The following is a 23817-nucleotide window of genomic DNA, read 5'->3' as shown; positions in this document are numbered from 1 at the left end:
CAAAAGTAACTAAAATTTTACCAGATATTTAAAACACCTTAAATAAAGCAATTTCGCCTAAAATACAAATATATAGTTTTTAAGACATAAGACACTGCCATCACGCATAGGGATGGGCAATTCAGAATAATTCACTATTCCAGAATTATTCCGGAATACTAAACCGAATCCAGAATCGAATCCAGAATACTGAATCCTATTAACTTCCAGTTCCAGGCTCCAGCAACACAAAAAGTAAAAAAATTCATGATGGTTATGGTTTGCGAAAATGAGAGAATTGAAAGTAGTTACTTTTAGCGCCAAAAAACTCGAGAGTGCGATGTTTCAACTATTTCCCGATTAGTTTTCTTTTTTCAACTTTCTCTTTCGCCTTAGTTGTGTGATGTTGTAGTTGTTACCGTGATGCTAGAAAACTTTTTTCTGAAAAACCTACGTCATAAAAAAAGAACAAGCAACACCGGAGTCAGAGGTGGGCACCCGCTACTTTTAAAGTAGCGCGCTACCCGCTACCGCTACTTGGGCCAAAGTAGCGCGCGCTACCGCTACCCACTACCAATTTACAAAAGGAGCGCGCTACCCGCTACCGCTACTCGGGCCAAAGTAGCGCGCGCTACCGCTACTTCTTCCGCTACTTTTGTCTAAAATAACACTAGGAAACACTCAAGTCCCTAGTGACGCAAAAATGACTTTGAAAACGAATGTTATCATTTGTCAGTGACGTTCGGTGGCTTAAACCGTTGGGAAAGCAACTTGGTAATATGCTGCAGCAAGGTAGTAGGCACGAAGGGAGTAACCGTCGGGCGAAGCCCGAAGGCAACACTTCCAGCGGGAGGTCTGGGGGGCCTCCCCCAGAAATTTTTGAAAAACACTTCCAATTTGGTGCGCTCTGAGAGCATTTCCAATACAAATCAAAAATAAAAATCTGTCAAATTGTGCTTCGCCTAAGTCGTGATCATACATCCATTCAATGTTTAGAAGTCATGAACAATCTTAATTTTAACGTTGCAGGACCAAAATCCAGTGTTAGACATGGAATAATAGTTGTCTAAATATTTAATTCGTCATGAATGTTCATTCTCAGATATTCAGTTAGGCCTACACTACAAAAACTAACACTTAGGCCTAAACATTACAACCGCAAGCAATTTGTACAAAAAGCTGGATAAGTTTGCCTCCTGCGTATAGAAGCTTAACGAACTAAATATTGCATCCGCACCTGAACGTTCATTGGCGAAGTAACGTTATATCAACGCTGTAAAAAGGGCAAAGGCGTGGCTATGAAAGCTAGTACTGTAGGCTAAAGTAGGCTACATGGCGAGGAGACATCAAAAAACAGCAACGAGCTTTTCGCCATTATGATGCTGTGCGTGTACCGTGACGAGAGACCATTCTGACAAGTTAGTCTAGTCGCTCTAGCGAATGTACGCATTGACGTCACTGGGAAAGCACAACTAACTTACCATAACCATAACACATCTGATTGGCTAAGCAGCTGGTGACGTTTTGCAAAACGAGTAAGGATTGGATGAAACGAAGGCGTTTTTTGACATTTTTGAATCTGGGAAAGCAAGTTTGATAGTTGCTTACCTGGAGCCTCAGTGATTGTTTCTGACAGAAGCTTTTGCGTCAATTGGCATTTATAGGCAAGACATGCGGTTTGGTGAGGACTTGGACTACTCACAAGCGTTACGAGTAATTCTAGTCACGAATACAGTAATTTTCAAGTTAAAATGGACGTGATAAAAATAATAAGAAGTTAAACCTAAAACTAAGTCATTATATTTTGCATAGTTTTTGCTAAGGTAAGCACTGCTTTCCCTCACCGATCGTCACTGTCATTCGTTTATGCTGTCATTTTGACGTCGTTATAGAAAACACATTCTAAGGAAAATTTATTGTTACGCATCTTTCAAAAACACGAGAATTTCAAAATGAGAGTCATTAAGTCCTGCTCGCTTTCGCTTAAGCACATCTTTTCCAACAGAGAAAAGTCTCTCCACCGCAGCACTGGAAGGAATAGGGGTGTTGTATTTAATGAACAGATGTTTTAACTTAAATCAAATGTAGTTATTACTATCTGAAGCCTTTACAAATTGTTTCACCTAACGGATCATCAGAAGGTCTTATTCAAATAGAATCCAAATTCAAATAGATTCAAATAGAATATTCAAAATTCAAATTCAAAATCCAAATTCAAAATTCAAATAGATTCTATTTGAATAAGACCTTCTGATGATCCGTTAGGTGAAACAATTTGTAAAGGCTTCAGATAGTAATAACTACATTTGATTTAATTCGCTCTGCTTTGCCTTTTTGCTTGGCATTGAGCACTTTTTGTAGTATTAATAGTTTTCATTGTTTTGATGTTTTAACTTAGGTATTCGAAAAGCTCAAGGACTTGCTCTTGTCCGAAAAACAGGCGTCCACAATTGTTGCTTCCTTCTGCACCGACGTTTCACGGGATGGCGCAAACACTCCAAAAATACATCCTCGGAGTCATGACTGGTGTTGGTGTCACTCTACTCGGTATCAACCAGGCTTGATGCCTCCCGCAACAGTCGAATTACATCTGTCTTGACTTTTTCTCGCAGTGCGTCAGCATCATCCGTGGAAATGTAGTGCAGAAATTTTAGCCACGACGTCTTGAAGGAGGGATGAAGACATGATGCCATAACGCATTTCATGTTGTTGAAGCACTTGTTGAATCGTTTCTTCACCGCTTCAAGGAAGGACTTTCACTTTCAGCTCCTCACAGGTCACAAGATCACTGATCTTGGTCAACTTCTTTCCGCAAATTGTGATGGTTGGAAGCAAGACTCCGTAATATATGCTTTGGACTCGCCTTGGAGAATGTCTAAAGCCTGGCAGATAGGCTTCATCACACGGAGATATTCGCCGAAGAAGTTGACGTCAGCTAGAAAAGACCGAAACTTTGCAACCAAGCCGATTATATGGCTGTTGACCAGTGTTATATAGCTGCTTGACCACGCCAGTATTGCAAAAAAACAAGCATTTTTTTCAATTTAGATTAAAAAGTAGCGGGTAGCGGGAGTGTGACTGAAAAAAAGTAGCGCCTCTCCCGCTACCGCTACTTTGGAATAAAAATAGCGCCGCTACTGCAGCCGCTACTCCAACTAAAAAGTAGCGCCGCTACCGCTACTTTTACCAAAAAAGTAGCGCCGCTACAAAAGTAGCGCGCTACTGCCCACCTCTGACCGGAGGTAACGACTATTACTAGAACATCACACAACTAAGGCGAAAGAGGAAATTGAAAAAAAAAAAACTAATCGGGAAATAGTTGAAACATCGCACTCTCGAGTTTTTTGGCTCTAAGTAGAACTCGGTTAATCCGGATTCGGTTAATCCGGATCTTCGCCTAATCCGGATGAAACTGGAAGTACAAATGAGTCAGGATTGATAGAACCGTCATCGGTTAATCCGGAGCTTCGCCTAATCCGGATGGAATCGCCGGTCAAATCGAATCCGGATTAACCGAGTTCTACTGATTACTTTCAATTCTCTCATTTTCGCAAACTATCATTTTTCCCGATTAGTTTTCTTTTTTCAATTTTTTCTTTCGCCTTAGTTGTGTGATGTTCTAGTCGTTACCAACACCGGATCTGCAACATTTGCAGACCCAGAGTTGCCAATTAATTTTTGTAATACTATTTTTTTTTACTACAAAAAAAAATAATATTAAGAATTGTTTAATTCTTCAAGCGAAATAAATTTAATAAAACATGGCAAAACTATCTATATGTATAATTCACATATGCACAAAAATGTTGGGGGGGCTGCAGTCCCGCAGACCCTTATGAGGATCGCCACTGGTAACGCATCTTTCAAAAACACGAGCATTTCAAAGTTGAGTCGCTGATTCCTGCCTCCATTGGCTCCGGCACCCTTTTTCCAACAGACAAAAGTCTCTCTACGCAGCATTGACAAATCGGGGAGTTGTAGCCTATTTGTGTTAAAATTGTTTAAAAAAAGCCTTCACAATTGACGTTTCTTTTCGTACCGACGATGCATGGGATGGAAAATGCATGCTCGGGGTCGTGACTGGTGTTGGTGTCACTCTTGTCGGTATCAACATGGCTTGATGTTTTCCGCAATAGGCGAATGATTTTTTCTTAGATGTTTTCCACGCATTCTTCATTGTTTATGAAAGTTTTCAAAAATGAGCCTTTAAACTTTAAATTGGAAAGTAGGCGGTAGCGGGAGTGCGACTGAAAGAAATGTAGCGCGTTTCCGCTACTGCTGCATTAAAAAAAGTAGCGCCGCTACTGTAGCCGCTATTCCAAGAAAAATGTAGCGCCGCTACCGCTACAAGTAGGCTACTAAAAGCGTAGCGGCACTTTTTTGGTAATTGTAGCCTACCTCTTCATTTTATTAGGCTACTCATTTAATTTAGAGTTTTACTGGACTAGGCGTAGCCTAATCGATCCATAAAAAGGCTTTTAACATTTTTTTTAAAACATCTAAATGCCACAGATGTTCGGACGTCCCTTTTCTAAAATTGTAATCCTGTCCTGATCCGCTGGTTCTGGAAATGTAAAAGATCCTATCCTGATCTTAGGCTACCAATTTTCAGAGCGAATAACATGAAAAATAAAATTTACAAAGTTATATACTGCAGCCCCGACTGCAGCACGGTTGAAGGCAAGAAAAAATGAAACACACATTATTTTAAAGGTTGGCCACTTTCATCAGATGAACGTTGCAACTATTGCTAGAAACGATAATTGTCCTGATAAACATCCAAAATTTTCAGTATTCATGTCAATGCATAATTATTTTACTGGGTGGATGTAGAATCTTTGAGATCTCTGTGATGTAGTTTTATTTTCTGCTCAATAAGTTACAGTAGGCTACTTGTAAGAGCGAATTTTAGTCAAAGTTAAATTTTATTGGCGTAAAAATGGGCGAAAAACCATCACTCAGCATGAAAAACCGGCTCAAATTGTAACCTTTTGCAATTTTAACGTTGTTATAGCCTACGTCAACTTGCAAAGTAGGTGAAATTTAGAAATAGGCTACCGTACTGCTGTTCACAATGTAATCATAAAATACTAAAATGAAGACATTTTCGAAGACAGAGAAAGATCTGTCAGACCGAAGGTTTCCAGCAGCAAAGAAGACCGCATCTTGGGTAGGATGGTTACTTGCTCTTCAATGAGTTCATTCAAAAAATTCAGTGGAAGTGGATGGAAACTGGCACAGTAGTCAGTACCACTACGATTTAACGCAGATGTCTCTGGAATTTAGTTTCCGATCGTGCATGCCAGCCAGAAAACCAGGACTCAGGCAATGAAGAAGAAACGTCTGAACGACAAGAAAGATGCTACAAAGGATATAGCCCACAGATGTGGAAATAGGTAGCCTAGTTTTTTCAGACTAGTGTTCTGTATCACAGTTATCTTTTCGAAGATATCGGTTTGGTTTTGGAGGCTTGTTGGAGTACACTACGAAGAAAAGTGCACTACCCAACTGCAAAACACCCCCTTAGCTAAATGATTTGGAGAGCAATGTTTTCCATTGGGACAGCTGGACTTTATTTTTCTACCAAAGAACTACCAGGAATAATAAAAATATGTCAATTTGTTAAAGAGCAGTTGGAACTTCATATGAGAGTCCATAACTGTAAGATTTTCATAAATGAAGGTGCTCCATGCCATCGAAGCAAAGTGGTAAAGAAAATCTTGGAGCAAAAAGTATTCAAATGTTGGAGTGGCCACAGATAGCTAAAATTTCGGATTTGCATCCGATAGAAAACTTACGAAACTTTATCAAACAGAAAGGTTCAAGAAAGCATCCCTGAGAAGCTTTGATGCACTTCAAACAGCAATAAAAGAAGTTTAGGAAAGAAATCTCTTCAAATTTTTGCTCTAAACATACTGACAGCATAAAACGTCGCTTGCAACACGTGATCAAAAACAAGGGCGGTCACACAAAATAGGCTATTAATAAATGTAAACTTTTTTCAATTCTACTAATAAGCTTGTTGTGTGTTTATATAGGCTACTCTAAGTCAGGGGTCCGTAAATACTTGTTGGCGCGACCCAAAAATCAATCGTTTGAAATCTTCGCGACCCAAACGTTTCAGAAGCATATAATTTTGCGCAAAATACTTTGCTATTTAATATCAATTTCAATACGGTCGTCTCCGCTTATTAACCCACATCGGGACCGGACGATTTTGGTCTTACTTAACAGGGGACAATTTTCTACCACCCCTATACCTTGAATAATTCGGAATAGACCCAATTGGCCCTTAATAACTGGGTGGAAAACCGTTGGCATCGTCGTCGTGTCGCTGGCACCCGGTCACTGTGCGCAGGGCGCTGTTTATGGCAGTGTCGATGTCGTGGCAGTGAGCACTGCGGCACCAAACAGGTGCACAGTACTCTGCTGAAGAGTAGACAAGGGCTAAGGCTTCTATACACAAAGTGTCAGCTCTCGCCTCCCAGCTGGAGCATGCCAGGCGCTTGAATAGCGCAGCGCAGGATGTCAGTTTCTTACGCAGTGACACCAAACGGTGGCGGTATGTGAGCGATCTGTCTATTGTCACCCCCAGATACCTTGGTTCGGGGCAGAAGGACAGAGGTTTTCCTTTGTTGTGAACATGTATGTCACGATAAGCTTCCCGATTGTGCAGGTGGAAAGCTGCTGCCACAGTTTTGGTTTCGCTGAGTTTCAGTCGCCAGTTCTGGAGATAAGCTGAGAGTGTTTTTATGTCCTGGCTCAAGGTGTCTTCTAGGTTTTGTCACGTGGGCTTAATAAGCGGGGACTACTGTACTACAATCAGAAGTACCGTAGCTTATAACCCAGTCAGCAAAGGTTCGTGGGGCCCACTTGGGCTGCATATGGGTTACCCACATTGTACTGCGTGGGCCCCAGTACCTATGTGTCCACGGTTTGCAGAAATGTCCCAAGTGGGCAGCCCACCTACGTCTAATGGGTGGGCAGCCTACCATGAAACCATTATTAAAATGTAAACCGCCGTCGCATTGTATCGTTGTATATATTCAATTTTTATGATTATTGCACTTTAATATAGCATAATGGACCGGTGCAAACGTATATTTTATAATTTTTCATCATGGTGGGTAGCCCACTTCATGCCCACAGAAAGCCCAGAAAGTTTATTTCAAGAAATAAAAATAAATTCCCAGATACATTTTCATGATATGATAACATTATTAAGATAAATTCAATAAAAGATGTCGGGAATCGGTTGTAAAGAAAAAATATGAAGTAAGCCGCGCACTTGGGGCCTAATCGGAAACATCAGATAAACTCACCTTAAGCCCACAAGCCCACGAATGCCCATGGAAATCCCACGTGGGCCCCACGAACCCTTGCTGACTGGGAACTTTTCTTGTACAAAATTGTACGAAACTCAGCACATCAAAGAGTATATGATTGTATTTATTTTTGCCATGCAAGTTATAGGCTACTGTATTTATTTGGGTCGCGACCCACTATTTGCAGACCCCTGCTCTAAGTAGCCTAACTGATAAACCAACAACAAATGAATTATGTGAAAGCAGTGGCTGAAATAAAAATCATGGTGGCTTGCACACAAAATTGTTGAACAACGCAAAGTGTCTTTAAATTTTTGTCACAGACTGTAAGTTAGCTCAGTTAGGCTATAACAATCGGTCAGCGCAGCAGTTAAGCGTCGAACTCAAGATCAAGCTGCGCTGGTTCGGCTCTCAGTGAGTGCGCTTGAGCAACGCATTTTGCAGGACTACTTTTCATTCAGCGGCACCTAGGGCATGGAATCATTCCTCGGTAAAAACTCTTCAACAACTATCGGAAACTTTAATCTGCCAATCTCGGTAACCGGCCTGCATCACGAGTTCAAAGCCTCAAGTAGGTGCAGAACTATCAGGAATAACCTATTAAGGCTTTGTCAGGCCGAGGATAAGGATTCAGAACCAAGTTTGTGTCAATCCTGGTTTGTTTTTTGTTTGTTTGTCGTATCCAGGCTTACGCCCGGTGACTGAAGATTTATATTAAGTGGATGGGAAGGCAAGGAAGCCAATCTTCGTGACCACCTTCAGGCATACCTTTAAGTGTCTTACCAAAGACACAGCCACATGCTCCTGCACGGTTTCGAATGTCGTTCCAGAGCTCTCACCACTTGGCAATGCAGCCTAGTTTAAAGCTTCCACAAACTGCAAGAATTAAGCTGACAATCGTTATTCCCGTTTTGAAGATAAGCTGCCTACAACTAATCAAGGTAGTAATCACAATTAGGCTAAGTGGTGTGATATATTTCAACAAATGACGATATTTTTAAACGGGTATAGTTAGCAACTTAGACTAATTGAAGTATTGCGATTGGACAAACATAAAAAGCTTGAAGCAGCTCACCAGCCATACTTGTACTGCAAACGTTGCATCTGTCACTAGACTATTATTTAAATAGGCTATAGTAACGCGGAACCAGTTTTTCTTGCAAGTTTTCAATTGTTCCCCTAAGCAGTGGCACTCCTGTGCACCAGCCGCTCCTATAGTTCAGTGGTTTAGCGCTTGGCTTTCTGCACAAAAGAACTTCAAAATCAAGCGTCGCCGGTTCAACTCTTGAAGTGTATCCTTAAGCAACGCACTTTTAAAGACTTCCCTCTATTCAGCGGCACCTAGTGGATGGAATAACTTACAGTCAACAACAATCGGAAACTTCACTCTTTCAATATCGGTGACCGACCCTGCGTCAGTGGTGCAAAGCCTCTACAAGTATGCGAAACTCTCAGAAATGACCTATCAGAGACTTTGTGTCAGTCCGAGAATTAAGCTTCAAACGTAATGATAAACTGGCATTTACAATGAGCCTGGATGGATGTAGGTGTGATCAGATTCAATTAAGTACCCCTAGCCTACACCTTTTCCTATGGAGCAAAAAATGTAGCTTAAATTTGCAAGGTGAAGTGGCGGTATCCATCTTAAACTCTGAGCGTTGCGCAAAAAAAAAAGATAAAGATCTATATACAAGCCTACACGTATTGACTGGGCAAAGGTTTTCAAGGAAAATCGTTGGACATCTTAGTATTGCGAGACTAGACATATATTTAGCCCATAGGTACAAGGTAAGGCCGTGTTGGGCTATATTTACAGTCAAACGTTGATTCCAACAAACTACAAGTTAATCTCAGAGGATTTAGATTTCTTTATCATTTGCATCGCTTTCCACTCCATGGCTGCATAAATACTATGGCCAAAGTACAAGAAAGCTGTTGCGATTGAAAGTGCTAAGCCTGATATAACCTCAGGTTGGGTGAAAAAGTAAAATGTGCGAAGCCCAGACAGCCAGAAATACAAGACGGCCGCAATAGTATTGCTCCAAAACTCAAACTTGTAGTGGCAATTGGAACGCGATGAACTCATCGACATCAGTGTTGCCCTGAATAAAAAGCAAGAACATGTTTAAAAACAGTGATTCTCTGAATTTTTCGATTCGCGTACTATTCGGAAGTTTTTTTGCAGTGTAGCTATCAAAAACCCCTGTTGCATCACAAATGCTTGAACTCTTCGGAAAGAAAATAAATACCACACAAAAATGTCCGTTGTGTAATAACTTATGAAAGTTCCAGAATTTTTTTTTGTAATTTTATTTCATCTCTGGTTGACGTTAGCGAGTTGCTAACGTAGGCGACCACCTGGAAAATTTTTGCGCACCACTTGTGGAACGCGTAGCTTCTCACAGTTTGAGAACCATCGTTTTAACATTAGTTACTGAACAGCAAAGGCTATCATTAGACTAATTTATATTTTGCACTTTGTGTTTAATCGACATTTCTTTATAAATAGACGTCCGGTGTTGGGACCGCAAGACCTTCTCAAGCACACGTCTGTCTGGATGAGAGCTTGGCATAATAATGTTGCCTAATTGAACCGAGCCTTTGTAGCTTCGTTCATAAAGTTGGGCACTTAGCTGTCTGAGCTCAACCATCTGACGATGATATGGTGCCATATATATTAGTACGAGGCGCTCGCTTTCCAATCATGCAATCCTGGTTTGGCTCACGGCTTAAAGCTGGTTGTTGAAAAACACCGCTCACCTCAACCCAGGGTGAAATAAATTGGGTGGGCGTAGTTGCTGAAGGAAAGGCGGCCGAGAGAAAAGAACTGACCACCCTACTCCCGTTAGTGCCGACAGCTGAGTATAATGAAGACTTTATTTTCTCATCCCTCGATGCTTGAATCAAGTATGGGATTCACCCCTAAGTTGTAAAAATTATTTGTAGCTACCCCAGTAGGCTAAGTTTCTTTTTTGTGGTATAAAAGTTACCAGCTGTTAAAAAGGTCTTTCTGCTGGGACTGATGTTGACTGTTGAGGTTAACCCTGAGTCTAATTGTAACTGGGACTAAAATGTTTTAAAAGTTAGCCTACCATTACAAATACACAACAACACAAAGTCAAAGTCTCAATTACAATAACTTAATACAATTCCATAAAAATGTGTAACTAATTACATTCAGTTACAATAGTAATTGTAGCCTAATCAGCTCACAATGCTGTAAGCCAAATCACTCCTCCAACCGCGGTTGTTACTCCGAAGGCCCAAAAAGGAAAATAACGAGCTGTGACCCCAACGCACGCTCCTCCACACAATATTTCGGCAATCTTTAGTTTCTTTGATGTTGATGAAGAGACATGTAAATTGCCCGATTCAGATTGCATTTGACTTCCAAGAGGTTGATCCATTGCATAAAATCAATTTTGTTTAAAAAGTTTTAAGTCAATGATGACTATAGTGGACTTTAAGCGAAGTGCCTTTGTTGCAAGTTAATTAACAAATTTTAAACTAATCCTCACCAAACTGGTGGCTGCAGAATAGTTTAATATAATTAAAGCCTGTTTGTGAAAAAAGGGGCGTTCTTCCCGGCTATCAGCACAAGGCTGAGCACTCACTAGTAAAAGCGAAGGTTGAATATTTTTGTCGCAGAATTAGTGGTACGATACTGACGAGCCCAGCCTCATGGGCGATACACGGTGTTTATCGCTGTCAATCCTTGCTACAATCGGCTGCCGAGAAACATTAAAGCCTGTTCATCATCATCATAATACATCGTCGGTTTGTGCCCCACTAGTGGGGGTGGCCGATTGTTTCCGCGCAGCAATTGTTTTAACCCCTTTTCTCCATTTCACCCTCCAATTATTTAAAGCTTGTTATTGTTAAATATTATGCATTAGCCTAATTACATCATCTTACAGAATACAGAGATACTAATTATATTATCACATAATAATTAATTACAAATTATCAATTTTTTTTACGTTTAAATGTGTTTGTTTATTGCTGTTGATGGACCCACGCTATCCATTAATATTCGTTAATAACAAAATATGAAAACAAACTTGTGCTGATTTATGAATGCAAGATCGGTCAAAAGCTGATTTTATACAAACGTTGTCTAAACCGAGGCTCTACCTTACGACTGCAGACGTTGAATCAATGTAAAAAAATATTGATTTGCTGCCAGGTAGTTGCTGCTGATAACTCATGTTGATGCGCAATCTGCTTCACGCGTAGATGAGTTGCTGCCTACTATTCTTTGGCGCTTCATATCAACTAATGGAAGCTGAACTTTGTTAACTTGTAATCGAAACTTTGTTTATTTTTCATGAAGCAGCAGTTGCTTCCGGCATTGGCCACATGACTCACAAAGTCAGCTCAAAAGGCAAACCGTTTAACCGAAAAAGCGGAGTTCCTTTTGCTCAAAAAGCAGAGAAGCGTCCAGGCAAAACATCGAACAGAATTACTTTTTGATTTTATGTCAACAGCGTCAAATTTTGTCTCGGAAATTTTGAACACGACTTTAAAAAGCCAAGGTGAAAGGTCAGTTTCAAAAAATTGATTGTATAGGGCTAGGCCATAGGCTACCTTGAAAAAAGTTCAACTTTGCATGTTCACATTGAGCACTAGCAAGCAATATCTCAGAAACTTACATGCCTAGGTTTGCTGCACTTACTTTGTTATGGATAGTTTTGCAAACAAATGCATTGATGTTACGCTGAAGCAGAAACTAAGACATTGCAACATGCTGCAACTGTTCATCTGTTTTATATTCATTTACATTCGTATGACGTCACAAGGCCAATTGCAGAAAGCTTCATTCTTGCCATAACACGTTTGCATAAATTTAGCGACTTTATGCAATTAAAGCAAGATAATATTGTTTTTTTTTTATGCTGGAGACAGCTTCCAAAACTGTATAGATATTCTTGAATGTTTTTGGGGCGTTTCCTCTGAAAACCAATCAGTCAAGTGACCATATTCTCGTCATAACATCACACCACTGTATCACGAGGCTAGTACCAAAAGTGATTAGCCTGTCACGACACATGACCAAACAAATTTTCATTGTTTACTTTGTAGCTTTCATTGCAATTGAGCGTCAAATATTATCATCACCCAAAAGCTCTCAAAGATGTTTATTTCATAATAAATTTATAACAATATTTTCTTTATTTGATGGTAACAGAAAAATTAAATCGATGAAACGAGCATTTGATGAATGAAACGAGAGCGGCATGTTTAATACAATGTGTTAAAGCTCATTCCGTTGAAGCTTCTTTGGCGTTTGCGTTGATACCTAGGGACGGTACCTTACGGGACGGGCAACTCCGTTGTTCCTTCAACATTAGAAGGGTCAATTGGTAATTTGACATTTTTTTACGCTTTACTGCTGGCTTGATTTCAACTAAAAACCTTAAATTACTTTAAAACCAACTTCACTTTTCTTATATAACCCATAAAAAGTACAATATTTTGTAAATTACAAAAAAAACGTAACACTTCTAGTGTTGCGGATAAGCCAAAAGCGGATGAAGTTTCCATAGTTGATACCCTGCTAACAAACTCTGTCCATTTTTATTGATTCAACGTCTGTGATAAAAAAGACGGAATTTGCTTGCTGAGAATTCAGCATACAGCATACTATGCTGTAGTGTACAGTCTAGCCTACATATGTACAGGGTGTGTATGTACGTACATTTACGATCTCAGCATTTAGTTCATGAAAGGACGCATCGGCGATAATGCACTTGATGACTATGATGAAGATACATGATGTACATTGTACATGTGCATAAGCCACATGGCAACAATGAAGTAATTTCTGTACCAAAGATTCGAATTTACCAAACGGTTTAATCTCAACCAGATTTTTCATTGCAGCTGATTGTACATGAATCAAAACATATAAAAAATATAAGAATTATAAAAAAAGTATTTTCCTCCAAAAATATAATTTTTTTAAACTACACTTGACCATTGAAACATTGTTAGCAATAATAGCTCCTTGAAATGGCAACTTAATTTCAGGGACGTAGCCACGGAGGCTTGGGAGGCAATCGCCTTACAAAATTTTATTTGGCCACCCAAATAAATTATGCTTTAATACTATTGCAACATTTTAAAGCCGTTATAAATCATGTTGGTGACGTTTTGCTCCCAACAGTTACTTTTGCTCCCAAAATTTTTCTTTCTAGCTACGTCACAACTTGATCGGTTTCTTGTGTGATTAAACAATACTTTAGTATCCGTTGGAAAGCTTCGTATAATATCAAATAGTTTTTAATCCTATAACAAGCAACAAATTAAGTCTTGACCGTAAACCCTGACTCTCCGCCGGATTGCCAAGGGTAAGCGCCCCGCCACTCTTTGGAGGCTTCGATCGTGTTCGCGACGTACGCTATTGTTGTAAAGAAAGCAAATACAGAGGCAGCGACCAAGTAGGAATGCGTAGGGTTGAAATAGACAGGGCAAGTGTAAGTTGATTGCACACAGGCGGCTATGAAGTAGAATATTGACCAAAATACATTGAAAGCAAACTCGATAATTGACCAGGGCAATGATGCTCCGACCGTTGAAGGGATTCCAAGCACAAAGATGCAAATACTGATTCTGAAAAAAACAAAATAAAAGTTAGAAGTTACTGTTGCTGTGATATCAACAGCACACCTACTACGGCCGATGTAAATTTGTGCTTTGAAAGGTTTTCACTATAAATACAATTTTTGCGGAGGAGGAGGAGAATTACTGGTCCCGGATGGCTCTGTTGAGCATCACAAACAATTTTGATGAATCCTGACTCTTGATCCAAGACGCCCGAGTTATGATTTTCATACCTGAATTGTTTACAATACAATCTACAAAGCAGAGCACGTGACTTTGATGATACGTGGAACTATGACGTCATATATTGTGTTCGATGGCTTAAGGCAGGGGTCCGCAAATAGTGGGTCGCGACCCAAATTTGGATCGCGAGACTATTTACTGTGGGTCACAAAACAGTTTAAACTTACCATCAATACAACTTGATTGGCAAAAATAAATACAATCATATAGGCCTACTCTGTGATGTGGTAAGTTTCATATAATTTTGTACAAGAAAATTTGTACTTTCAATGGTAGTAGCCTAGTCGCCGCTTATTAAGCCCGCAGTTAATAGATCCATCCGCTTACTAAGCCCAATTTGGTACTTTCCGGAATTACTGAAAGTATAGGAGTGACAGAGAATCTTCCCTCGCGTACTAAGCCCAAAATTGTCAGTCCGGATGTGGGCTTAATAAGCGGAGACGACCGTATTGAAATTGATATTAAATTACAAAACATTTTGGGCAAATTTATATGCTTTCGAAACGTCTGTGTCGCGAAGCTTTAGAACGATTGATTTTTGGGTCGAGCCAACAAGTATTTGCGTACCCCTGGCTTAAGGTTCTATGGCAGTGGTTCCCAACCTTTTTAGCCTTGCGGCACCCTATCAAAGAAATAAATAGTTTGCGGCACCCTGGCAAAACTGGATCAATTTTATGAGGTTTCTGTATTTCAAATACTGTCTGAAATAACACAGAATGAGTTGTACAGTATAGCGCACGTAAATAAATGTATTTATTCAAAAGTCAGTGTGAAATTCACTTGATTTCTTGCACAGAGTCTCTTAATATCTGGGGGAAAATTCGATCAAGCCACCCGCATTTCGTCCTCGACTATAAGCAGTCGTTCTCGTTTTTTTTTTAGTTTTTATGTTCGTTACTACGGAAAATCCACTCTCACATAGGTATGACGTGGAAAACTGCAGCAAAAGCACAATAACTTTCTTTCCAACGCAAGGATATTCATTTTGAATTTGTATCCAGAACTCGTCAAATTTTTATCCAAAAAAGTTTCCAATTTTATAATGGTTCCCAAACAATCGTGCAATTTTTACAATAGGGCTGGGTCATACAATCCGATAATCCTTCACTGCAAATTGACTTTGTGCGCCGTGAAATGCAAAATAAAATCATGAATCCTGGCAATAATGATGCGTTTCAAGCGTTTTTATGGAAAGAACAGCAACGAGTCAAAATGTCTTTCACGCTGATTTTCCTTTGCGAGAAAACAAAGGCTTACCGCGGATCAGAGTTTAAAAGGAAGCAAAACGTGAGATCAACATTACCACCGATGACGAACACCTCCCCTACTGCGCCGAACCCACCTACCTCGGCGTAACCCTGGACAGGTCACTCACGTACCGACGACACCTGGAGTCACTGCGCAAAAAACTATCGGCGCGCGTTGCACTTTTGAGGCGGCTGGCGGGTTCCGGCTGGGGAACTGATGCGAAAACCCTTCGCACAGCTACCTTGGCCCTCGTCCATTCTACCGCTGAGTACTGCGCACCAGTGTGGTGCCGCAGCTCTCACACCCGCTACATTGACACCGCCATCAATGATGCACTACGCAGTGTGACTGGATGCCTGCGTCCCACTCCAACGGACTGCCTTCCCATCCTTGCAGGCATCCAACCTGCTGAGCTTCGCCGTAAAGGAGCCATGATTTCCCTTGCTCGTCGCGCACTGGACCCCGACCACCTCCTCCACAGTACACTCCAGCGTCTACCTGGAGGACAGCAGCGACTGAAATCAAGACGCCCATTTGTGCCCGCCGCACGACAGCTTCTGAACAACGTTGAAGATCTTGGAATAAGTGCGGCACACTGGACGAACTACACATGGAACATGGAGTGGCAAAACAACACCTCTCGACTCCGTGATTTCCTACCCGACGTCGATCCCCACCCTCCGGGAATGTCCCTCGCAAGACTTGCGTGGGTCCGGCTTTACCGCCTACGAACCGGCGTCGGTCGCTTTCGTTCAGACATGTGCAGATGGGGCCTGGCTCCCTCACCGGGATGCGAGTGTGGCGCCACAGACCAGACAGTAGATCATGTCGTCCATGACTGCCCAATCCATCAACCACCACATGGAACGCTTGGACTGAAGGCCCTGGATGACGAGACTGTCGAGTGGCTGATGACATCATGCCCAAACATATAGTCCGGAAGAACAGCTCATACGACGAAGAAGAGTTTAAATAAATAAATAAATTTCGCAACTTAACGGGTTAAAGTTAAAATAAAGAATGGGCCGCAGTATTGCAATATCTCAATATCTCGCGGCACCCTTGAGCAATGCAAATGGCACCCCAGGGTGCCGCGACACCCCGGTTGGGAACCACTGTTCTATGGTCATCAGCTCCCACTGTAAACGCAACTGTTTTAATGATGCCAAACCCGGTGTTGATGTGGGCATGAGCATACACCTACATTGCTTCATTGAGCTACTAGCATATTGAAAGTAAGATTTCTTTATGTCGCCCATACATTTAAAACTATGTTTGTAGTACGACCTGAGCACAGAAAATCGTTAATAATTTCTTGATATTATTAAAGCTTTCAAATACAACACACAAATATGTATATAAACAATACCAATACATACAGTGTCATAATCCATGACGTCACAGTAACGAACATGACGAATTGGAAAGCAGATGTGTTGCAGTAGTAGGCTGAAGCAATCAGGCCCCAACAAATAACCCCAAACACTATTTCAACAAGCTTGAGAATTCCAGATGGAGTCTTGAAGTAGCTGAAGTTGAACATGACTGGAGTGGAAGGCGCAGCTGATGCGTTTGTTGTGTTTTGTTCTTCCATAATGACAGGAAGGCTACAAAAAATTAATACTGTTTCTGATTTCTTAAGAAATAAGCAAGCTTTAGCCTGGGTTAAACATAAAAATAGTTTGACTTGTGCTTTTTCGTCTACTCTATACGATATATATAGGCTACGACAAGTCTGCTGTCCAACACTTTGCACAATATCTTCATCCTTCGTAACAAAACCTGCTAGAGTTGTCTTAAAACAGCTTACATAAACTAAAAACAACTTATTCTGAATCAAGCACTGGCAAAAATGTACTCTTTGGTAAATATAAACTACGCGCTGTCTCCACAAGTTGATAACTAGAAGCCCAGTTAACCTAAACCACTTGTTGTTACTCGATTGATACCAAATTCGTAGCCTATATGCTGTAACTTACGTCCTTAAAAATTACAAATTTCGAAATTATAATTTTCAAGACTAAGGTTAAACATGGCGTTCTACTTGGAGCTATGTATTTAAAGGCATGACTGTTAGCATCTTATGACTAGAGAGCCTTGTTAATTATTAACATATCGTATCTTTGATTTCTGTCATGGTAGCTTGATATAAATTTCACTTGCAGTTTAAAGAGTACTTTAGAGTTGCCGATTTCGAAAATAACAATCTGTAAAGAAAGAACACAGAATAAAACATCAAATTTTTAACTTTAGTCTGGCCATTTTGCTACTGTTAGTTTACACAACCAAAACAACATCCTCACCCCAGCTTTATTTGTCGAGTGCAGTTCATCATGCTTAACTGTCATAGAAATTTTCTTTGATGGTTTGTAAATTACAAAGCTTTGGTAGAGAGTTTGCTTTGTTGAACCTGGTTGAAACATAGACAAACAAAACAAAGCAACTCATTTAGTTTAGTCATGTGTAATTGTGTATATAATAACTTCGTATTTTACAGCTCATGTAATCTGTTTCCCGCCATGTTATTGATTAGTTGATTCTTTATCCTCGGACTGGGAAATCTTCTTGCAGAGCTTAATCCTGGCAGTTTCGCACACTTGTAGAGGCTTTGAATCATTGACACAGGCCCGGTCACCGAGATTGACAGAGTGAAGTTTCCGATTGTTGAAGTCTTGTTGCCGGGCAACTATTCCATCCATTAGGTGCCGCTGAATGGAGAGCAGTCCTTTACTTGCGTTGCTCAAGCGCACGCCCCGAGAGTCGAACCAGCGCCGCTTGATCTTGAAGATTCTTGGTTTCTAAGAGTGATTTTAATAAGCTAGTAGCCTATCTAATTTCTGGTAATTTAGATCCATCTCAGATGTGCTTATCACTAGGCTACATCTTTAACAGGTTTATGAAATAAATCTGTTAAATAATTAATGTAAGCAATGTTGTTAATAAACTGTAGTACACTCTTATCCATTCATATACTCACATGGCCACTTGTCAAAGATTAAGAAGTTTTTTGGCCGTGTTCCAAAAAGCTTGCCCACCCCTGTTCTACAAGTATGCAAGACTGCCCGGATAAGGCTTTCAAAGAAGGTTTCTCAGTCTAAATAGTCTAAAAATACTCAGGAAATTATTTCGGTGCAAATTAGGTCATTTTGTATCAATTCTACATCTGCAGACGTTGATTCAATGCAAAAAAGCAACAATTTTACTGGATAAACAATAGAAACTGAAACATCTTGAAACGATTCCTTCACGATTCGTACTTGGATTACCTGATAGTACGTTGTGACAACGTAATTAAACCCATGGTAGCATCGCAGAGAACTTGATTTGATCATTTTCATATCGCTCAAGATTCTAGCTAGCGTATAAATGCTTTACTTATAGCTGCTTCAGTAAATTTCAGATTCTATTCTTCAGATTCTATTTGAATAAGGCACTAATGATGCTCTACAGTCGAAGTGCATATGCCATAAATAGGGCTCTGCTGATTTTCCATGCATTTTTAATAAAAGATACTGAACTGATACTTGATGGAGAATCGCTGGCCTGCTGCTTCGTAGTCAGGAGATCCCCTATCCTTAATGGAACTCAATAAATGCTTTAGTAATGTTGCTTGATGGTCTCGTTTGGGAACCTAACTAGAAACAATTCAGGACTACATTTGAATATCTAATTATGAGAGTTGGATAAAATAATTTAAGTCTTTTAAATGGTAATTATACTGAATGTCGGAACTCAAATTTTTTGATCAAATAATGCAGAAGCAATACGTTGTAGACAGTATCTTGGCTGTAAACTCTTCATGGACGAGGCTTTCAGGGCCTAACCCTAACAAACGCAGTAACGCTATTATAAAAACCCTACTGGACTGCAGTTGACAAGAGAAACAAGAATAAGAATGATTTTATTTTGCTGCTACCCTGATAACACACAGTAAGGTGTTGCTAGTAGCGTTGACGGGGGGTCCAGGAGGTACTTTTGGACCCAAGATGATTTCAGAGGCCTGAAACTTTTGCAAGGGGCCGGGAAACTTGAAAAACCACCGCGTATTTTTTGGATATAATGTATTGATTTGGAGCCCGAACATTTCATTGGTACCGCCCTGGGTATAGGATATTATTGGTGCAGACCCTGGATATGGGATATTATTGGTGCAGGCCCTGGGTATGGGATATTATTGATTGGTGCAGGCCCTGGGTATTATTCTCAATGGCCAATATTCTTCTTCAATATATTGCATAACGAATTACAGATGGTATCCAACAGACAATTGAAAACAGCTAAAGATTTTGCATTCATATGGCCTGCTGCTTCTAATGTTTACTTCACAAACTTTGAAATTTGGCAGTCGGAAAACCGCTCTTTTTTTGGCAAGCAAGAGTAGAAATGGACACCATTCTTTGCTTAAAATTTTTTTCAAAAGTACCGTTGCAAATATTGGATCAGGGCCCTTTCGACCGCGCTTGTCTCGATTAACTCTGAAGTTTAACATAGGCCCACTGTTTCAAACTTAGTATTTTATCTGCAGGCTTTCCCCTGATCTTTTGTTCCCAGCACTTGGGTAATAATACCCTCTTTTCTACAAACATTGTTTTGTGAAACTAAAGCTAGTTGTTGTCCTAACCATTTTCTACTCGATCCTCCATTAAGCAATAAACCACCGGAGCATTAGCTAACGCATCACCAGGCTATACTTGACTTTGCTGCATGATCAAAACAAGTTTGCGTACAAGGTTAACGGAGTTTTTCAGAGTAGACGAATCATTTTTATTACCTCAGATCAAAGTGCAAACTAAACAGGAAGTACACGACATATTTGCTAACAATAAAACTAATGCGGTTAAATTATAAATCTTTATGAATATTGCACATTTTGACACGTTAAGTTCATTGAACTAAAATATAATGTATGCACTTTACGCTTTATTGCACTAAAAATAAAAATGTTTTTTCAAACTGGGGTGCACATTTGCGTCTTTTCAAAATTAATTTTGTAGTGAGGCTGGTCAGTGAAGGTCGATTTTGTTTCGTGTATGAACCACTCAGAACCAATATATACGTATATGAACAGTCATCCCACAACTTCATCATGTAGGCTACTCAGGGCTAACCAAGATATCACAGGATTCTTAATAAATTATATTTTCCAAACTTTGTATAGTCTATATCAGTGGTTCTCAACCGGGGGTCCGCGGACCCCAAGGGGTCCGTGAAGCGATTTCAGGGGGTCCGCGAAAGTTTCCGAGTTTTCAGCATGATTGATAAATTACGAAACTTAAAAATTGTTTGTGCTTTGTTTATGTATTAGCCTACAGTGATTCTCAAACTGTACGTTGCAACGCACTGGTGCGTCGTTTAAAATTGCAAAGGACATGGCACAAAGGTTTGGTTTCTTAACTACAAATATCATACAAATGAATTAAACTCTTTAATAAGGCTATGTACAACTTAATTCTTTTGAGACAGCAGATTATCGATCAATGATTTACTTAGAGATGCAAACGTTAGTCAGCAGTCTATCACCACTCACAGTTTTGCAATGACTGCGATTATAACGAATTAATATTGATTACAAATTAAAAAAGGGAGAAATTCTTTGTAACGGTCGCAAGTATTCTATTAACTTTTGATGAAATTTATAGAAAAACATCAAATGAGCATATAGATTACTGATGTTTGATCCTGTGTGGCGTGTGCCAACATAGCTCATAAGGTAATTTCATCAATCGTCAAGTGCGTTGCGAATTCAGCAAATTCTTCTAAGTGTTGAAAATTGAATGAGGCTGTTCACCAGGCATTAAATTAAATAATAGGAGATGTTCTACTGGTGCAAATTGAGCTAAGCTATCACAAGATGTATACAGTGACAATTTGCTTTTTTTCCGACGTTTCGTCAATCAGACACGACTGACTTCTTCAGGGGCTAGATCAGGTAGTGACTACCTGTCTAGCATGGCAAAACACAGGACCACGTTGTTGAAACCAACTAAACACGCAAAATGAAAATTCAACTCTAGACAAAATTATCGCGCGCAAAGTTTGAATTAAGTTAGAAAAAAGGAAAGATTTAAATTTTAACAATTAACAACCCAGACAAAAATTTGTCATTTTCACATCTACCCAACGTCCGCAGACGTTGAATCAATGTAAAAATGATGGATTCTGCTGTCAGGGAAGAAACTGAAATACTGACAAGAGAGGAGGATGAACGGCATGAGTCATGATGAAACGAGTTTAAAAAACGCACTACTGCACAGTTTTACAATCAGCGTGAAACCAATTTAAAAAACGTAAAATAACCACTTACAATAGTTTTTTGTAGATAGCAGGAAAAGAGATGCCATCATTGCGATTCATTACATGAGGCTTTATAAATTTTTAGGGGTCCGCGACCTCTTTGAAAGCACCAAAAGGGGTCTACCAAGACAAACAGGTTGAGAACCACTGGTCTATATTCTGACCGGTACAACTAAAGTAATGAATTGAATATTAGTCGTTTTCATATGTAGGCTAAAACGCTACGAATAGTAATACCCAATTACATTACCCCTATAAAAACGTTGCCATGCACTCAAAATATAGGCTAACAAACTTTGCAAAAGTTAGCCTAATATGGCCTTTTGATGATGACGCGGTTATGCAGGCACATTGGTCCCAGAGTTACCAGACGAGTCCCAGGGGAAGTGCCCTTTCCACTCTCTGAAGGCCAAGTTGGCGTGACTGATGTAAGCGGAAGTGGTGAAGAAAGCAAATATTGAGGCAACGAGAAGGTATGAACTTCTACAAGTATATGAAGATTGTACGCAAGCAGCTATGAAATAGAATAAAGCCCAAAAAGCGTTGAAGCCAAACTCAATGATCAGCCAGGGTAAAGAAGCTCCAACTCCAGATGGAATTCCAAACAAAAAAATACCAATGCTGATTCTGTAAAGCACAGTTCAAGTTATAAATTTAAAGTTTTCTTAGTTTTATTTAATTGATTCGATTTATTACTGAACTTTTCCTTTATGACTAAACAGATTACAATAATAAAACATTACAATTTACACCGTCAACTTACATTGTCATCAGCCATGACGTCACAGATACAAACAGAACAAACTGGTAGACCGACAAATCACACCCACCAGCCGCGGCGATCAGAGACCAACAGATTAATCCAAACAATATTTCGATTATCTTAAGAATTCCTGCACGAGACTTGAGATATTCGACGGTGAAACTAGAAGAAGAATCTATCTCTCCGTATGTTGGGGTCTTTTCCGCTTCCATTTATTACTTGACCCAGTGCAAACATAGATGTATATTTACACTTGTCTAAAAAGTAGAAAGGTTTAGCTTTAAGCATGGTATTAAGTTATAATATTTGCTATTGCGTTGTACAATCCAGCAATTGAAAAGACTTTTTATTGTAGGCTCAAACAATACTTCTTTTTAATTTATTACAACATTTAAACCGGCTCGGTGGCTTAGTGGTTCGGGCGTCCACCTCTGAATCGGTAAACATGGGTTCGATACCCTGTCTGGTCATACCAAAGACTTTTTAAAAATGGTACTGAATCTAATTCCTGGCACTGAGCAATGGAATAGATTCGGGTAATAATGTACTCAGTTGCGCCTCTTTACGGCTGCATGGCGCATAAGCGCCGGGGAGCAACGCGTTCTGTCATATATAAAAACAAGTATTATTATTATTTTTAATCTATTTGGTAACTTCAAGAATGTTTTTTGCAATCGTAAGTAATTATTTTGTTTAAATTGATGTTGGAAATATTCATAAACTACTTGATGCTAACTTGATGCTATGGCAATGTTAGGTATGTCGAGCGTCTCGGTGGGCAGTCACAATTCTGGGACAAAATGGCAACCTAACAAAAAAACACAAAATCTCATGTTAAGGGATGGCTTGAAGCTGTTGTCAAATGTTGCCTTGCTTGGGACAGTGAAGTTCGATTTGTTTTCAATGCTTAGGTGGACCAACTTTGCCAGCGATTTGAAACCTACACGTTTTTATTTCACTGCATTATGGGCTCTTTTTTATAAAAAAAAGAATCAATACATAAATAAAAAAAATCAAATATAGTTATTACTATCTGAAGCCTTTACAAATTGTTTCACCTAACCTAACGGATCATCAGAAGGTCTGCAAAAACATGCAAAAAAAGTAATGAATCGATAATTCCTGAAAAGATATTAAATATTACAACTGTAATTTAATCTGCAAAAAAAAACCTTTAAACTTGTACTTCTTGAAAAGATATTAAATATTACAACCCTTTTCATTTAATATCTTTTATATTTAATATCTTTTCAGGAATTATCGATTCATTACTTTTTTTGCATGTTTTTGCAGACCTTCTGATGATCCGTTAGGTGAAACAATTTGTAAAGGCTTCAGATAGTAATAACTATATTTGATTTA

At 39.6% G+C, this 23817-nt stretch overlaps 3 protein-coding genes across 3 annotated transcripts; all 3 read right to left on the bottom strand.

The window, feature by feature from the left end:
- Window positions 1-8985: 8985 nt before the first annotated feature.
- Window positions 8986-10711, bottom strand: LOC145784068 (uncharacterized). The gene is made up of 2 exons (XM_082595822.1): window positions 10518-10711; window positions 8986-9406 (listed from the first exon to the last, which is right to left on the bottom strand). The coding sequence occupies exons 1-2, from the start codon at window positions 10709-10711 to the stop codon at window positions 9142-9144; spliced, it is 459 nt and encodes a 152-aa protein (XP_082451948.1). The 3' UTR covers window positions 8986-9141.
- Window positions 10712-12427: 1716 nt separating this feature from the next.
- On the bottom strand, window positions 12428-17054 carry LOC145784526 (MARVEL domain-containing protein 1-like). Its single transcript, XM_082596363.1, has 2 exons — window positions 16778-17054; window positions 12428-13916 (listed from the first exon to the last, which is right to left on the bottom strand). The coding sequence occupies exons 1-2, from the start codon at window positions 16990-16992 to the stop codon at window positions 13610-13612; spliced, it is 522 nt and encodes a 173-aa protein (XP_082452489.1). The 5' UTR covers window positions 16993-17054; the 3' UTR covers window positions 12428-13609.
- A 4976-nt stretch (window positions 17055-22030) lies between these two features.
- On the bottom strand, window positions 22031-22704 carry LOC145784067 (plasmolipin-like). Its single transcript, XM_082595821.1, has 2 exons — window positions 22456-22704; window positions 22031-22319 (listed from the first exon to the last, which is right to left on the bottom strand). The coding sequence occupies exons 1-2, from the start codon at window positions 22665-22667 to the stop codon at window positions 22031-22033; spliced, it is 501 nt and encodes a 166-aa protein (XP_082451947.1). The 5' UTR covers window positions 22668-22704.
- Window positions 22705-23817: the final 1113 nt, after the last annotated feature.

Source organism: Aplidium turbinatum, chromosome 15 (genome assembly GCF_918807975.1).
Source record: "Aplidium turbinatum chromosome 15, kaAplTurb1.1, whole genome shotgun sequence".
Classification (NCBI taxonomy): Eukaryota; Metazoa; Chordata; class Ascidiacea; order Aplousobranchia; family Polyclinidae; genus Aplidium; species Aplidium turbinatum.
The sequence above is the reverse complement of the archived record's forward strand: the minus strand, read 5'-3'. Positions and strand labels throughout refer to the sequence as shown.

Bases quoted from the DNA above. Each gene is read 5' to 3' on its own strand.
- LOC145784067 (XM_082595821.1), bottom strand. From the start codon at position 22,667: ATGGAAGCGGAAAAGACCCCAACATACGGAGAGATAGATTCTTCTTCT. The intron at 22,320-22,455 runs GTAAGTTGACGG...TGTGCTTTACAG, and splicing joins ACGTCATGGCTGATGACAAT to AATCAGCATTGGTATTTTTT.
- LOC145784068 (XM_082595822.1), bottom strand. From the start codon at position 10,711: ATGGATCAACCTCTTGGAAGTCAAATGCAATCTGAATCGGGCAATTTA. The intron at 9,407-10,517 runs GTGAGCTGATTA...CTTTTTATTCAG, and splicing joins GTGATTTGGCTTACAGCATT to GGCAACACTGATGTCGATGA.
- LOC145784526 (XM_082596363.1), bottom strand. From the start codon at position 16,992: ATGGAAGAACAAAACACAACAAACGCATCAGCTGCGCCTTCCACTCCA. The intron at 13,917-16,777 runs GTATGTATTGGT...TGTTTTTTTCAG, and splicing joins ACGTCATGGATTATGACACT to AATCAGTATTTGCATCTTTG.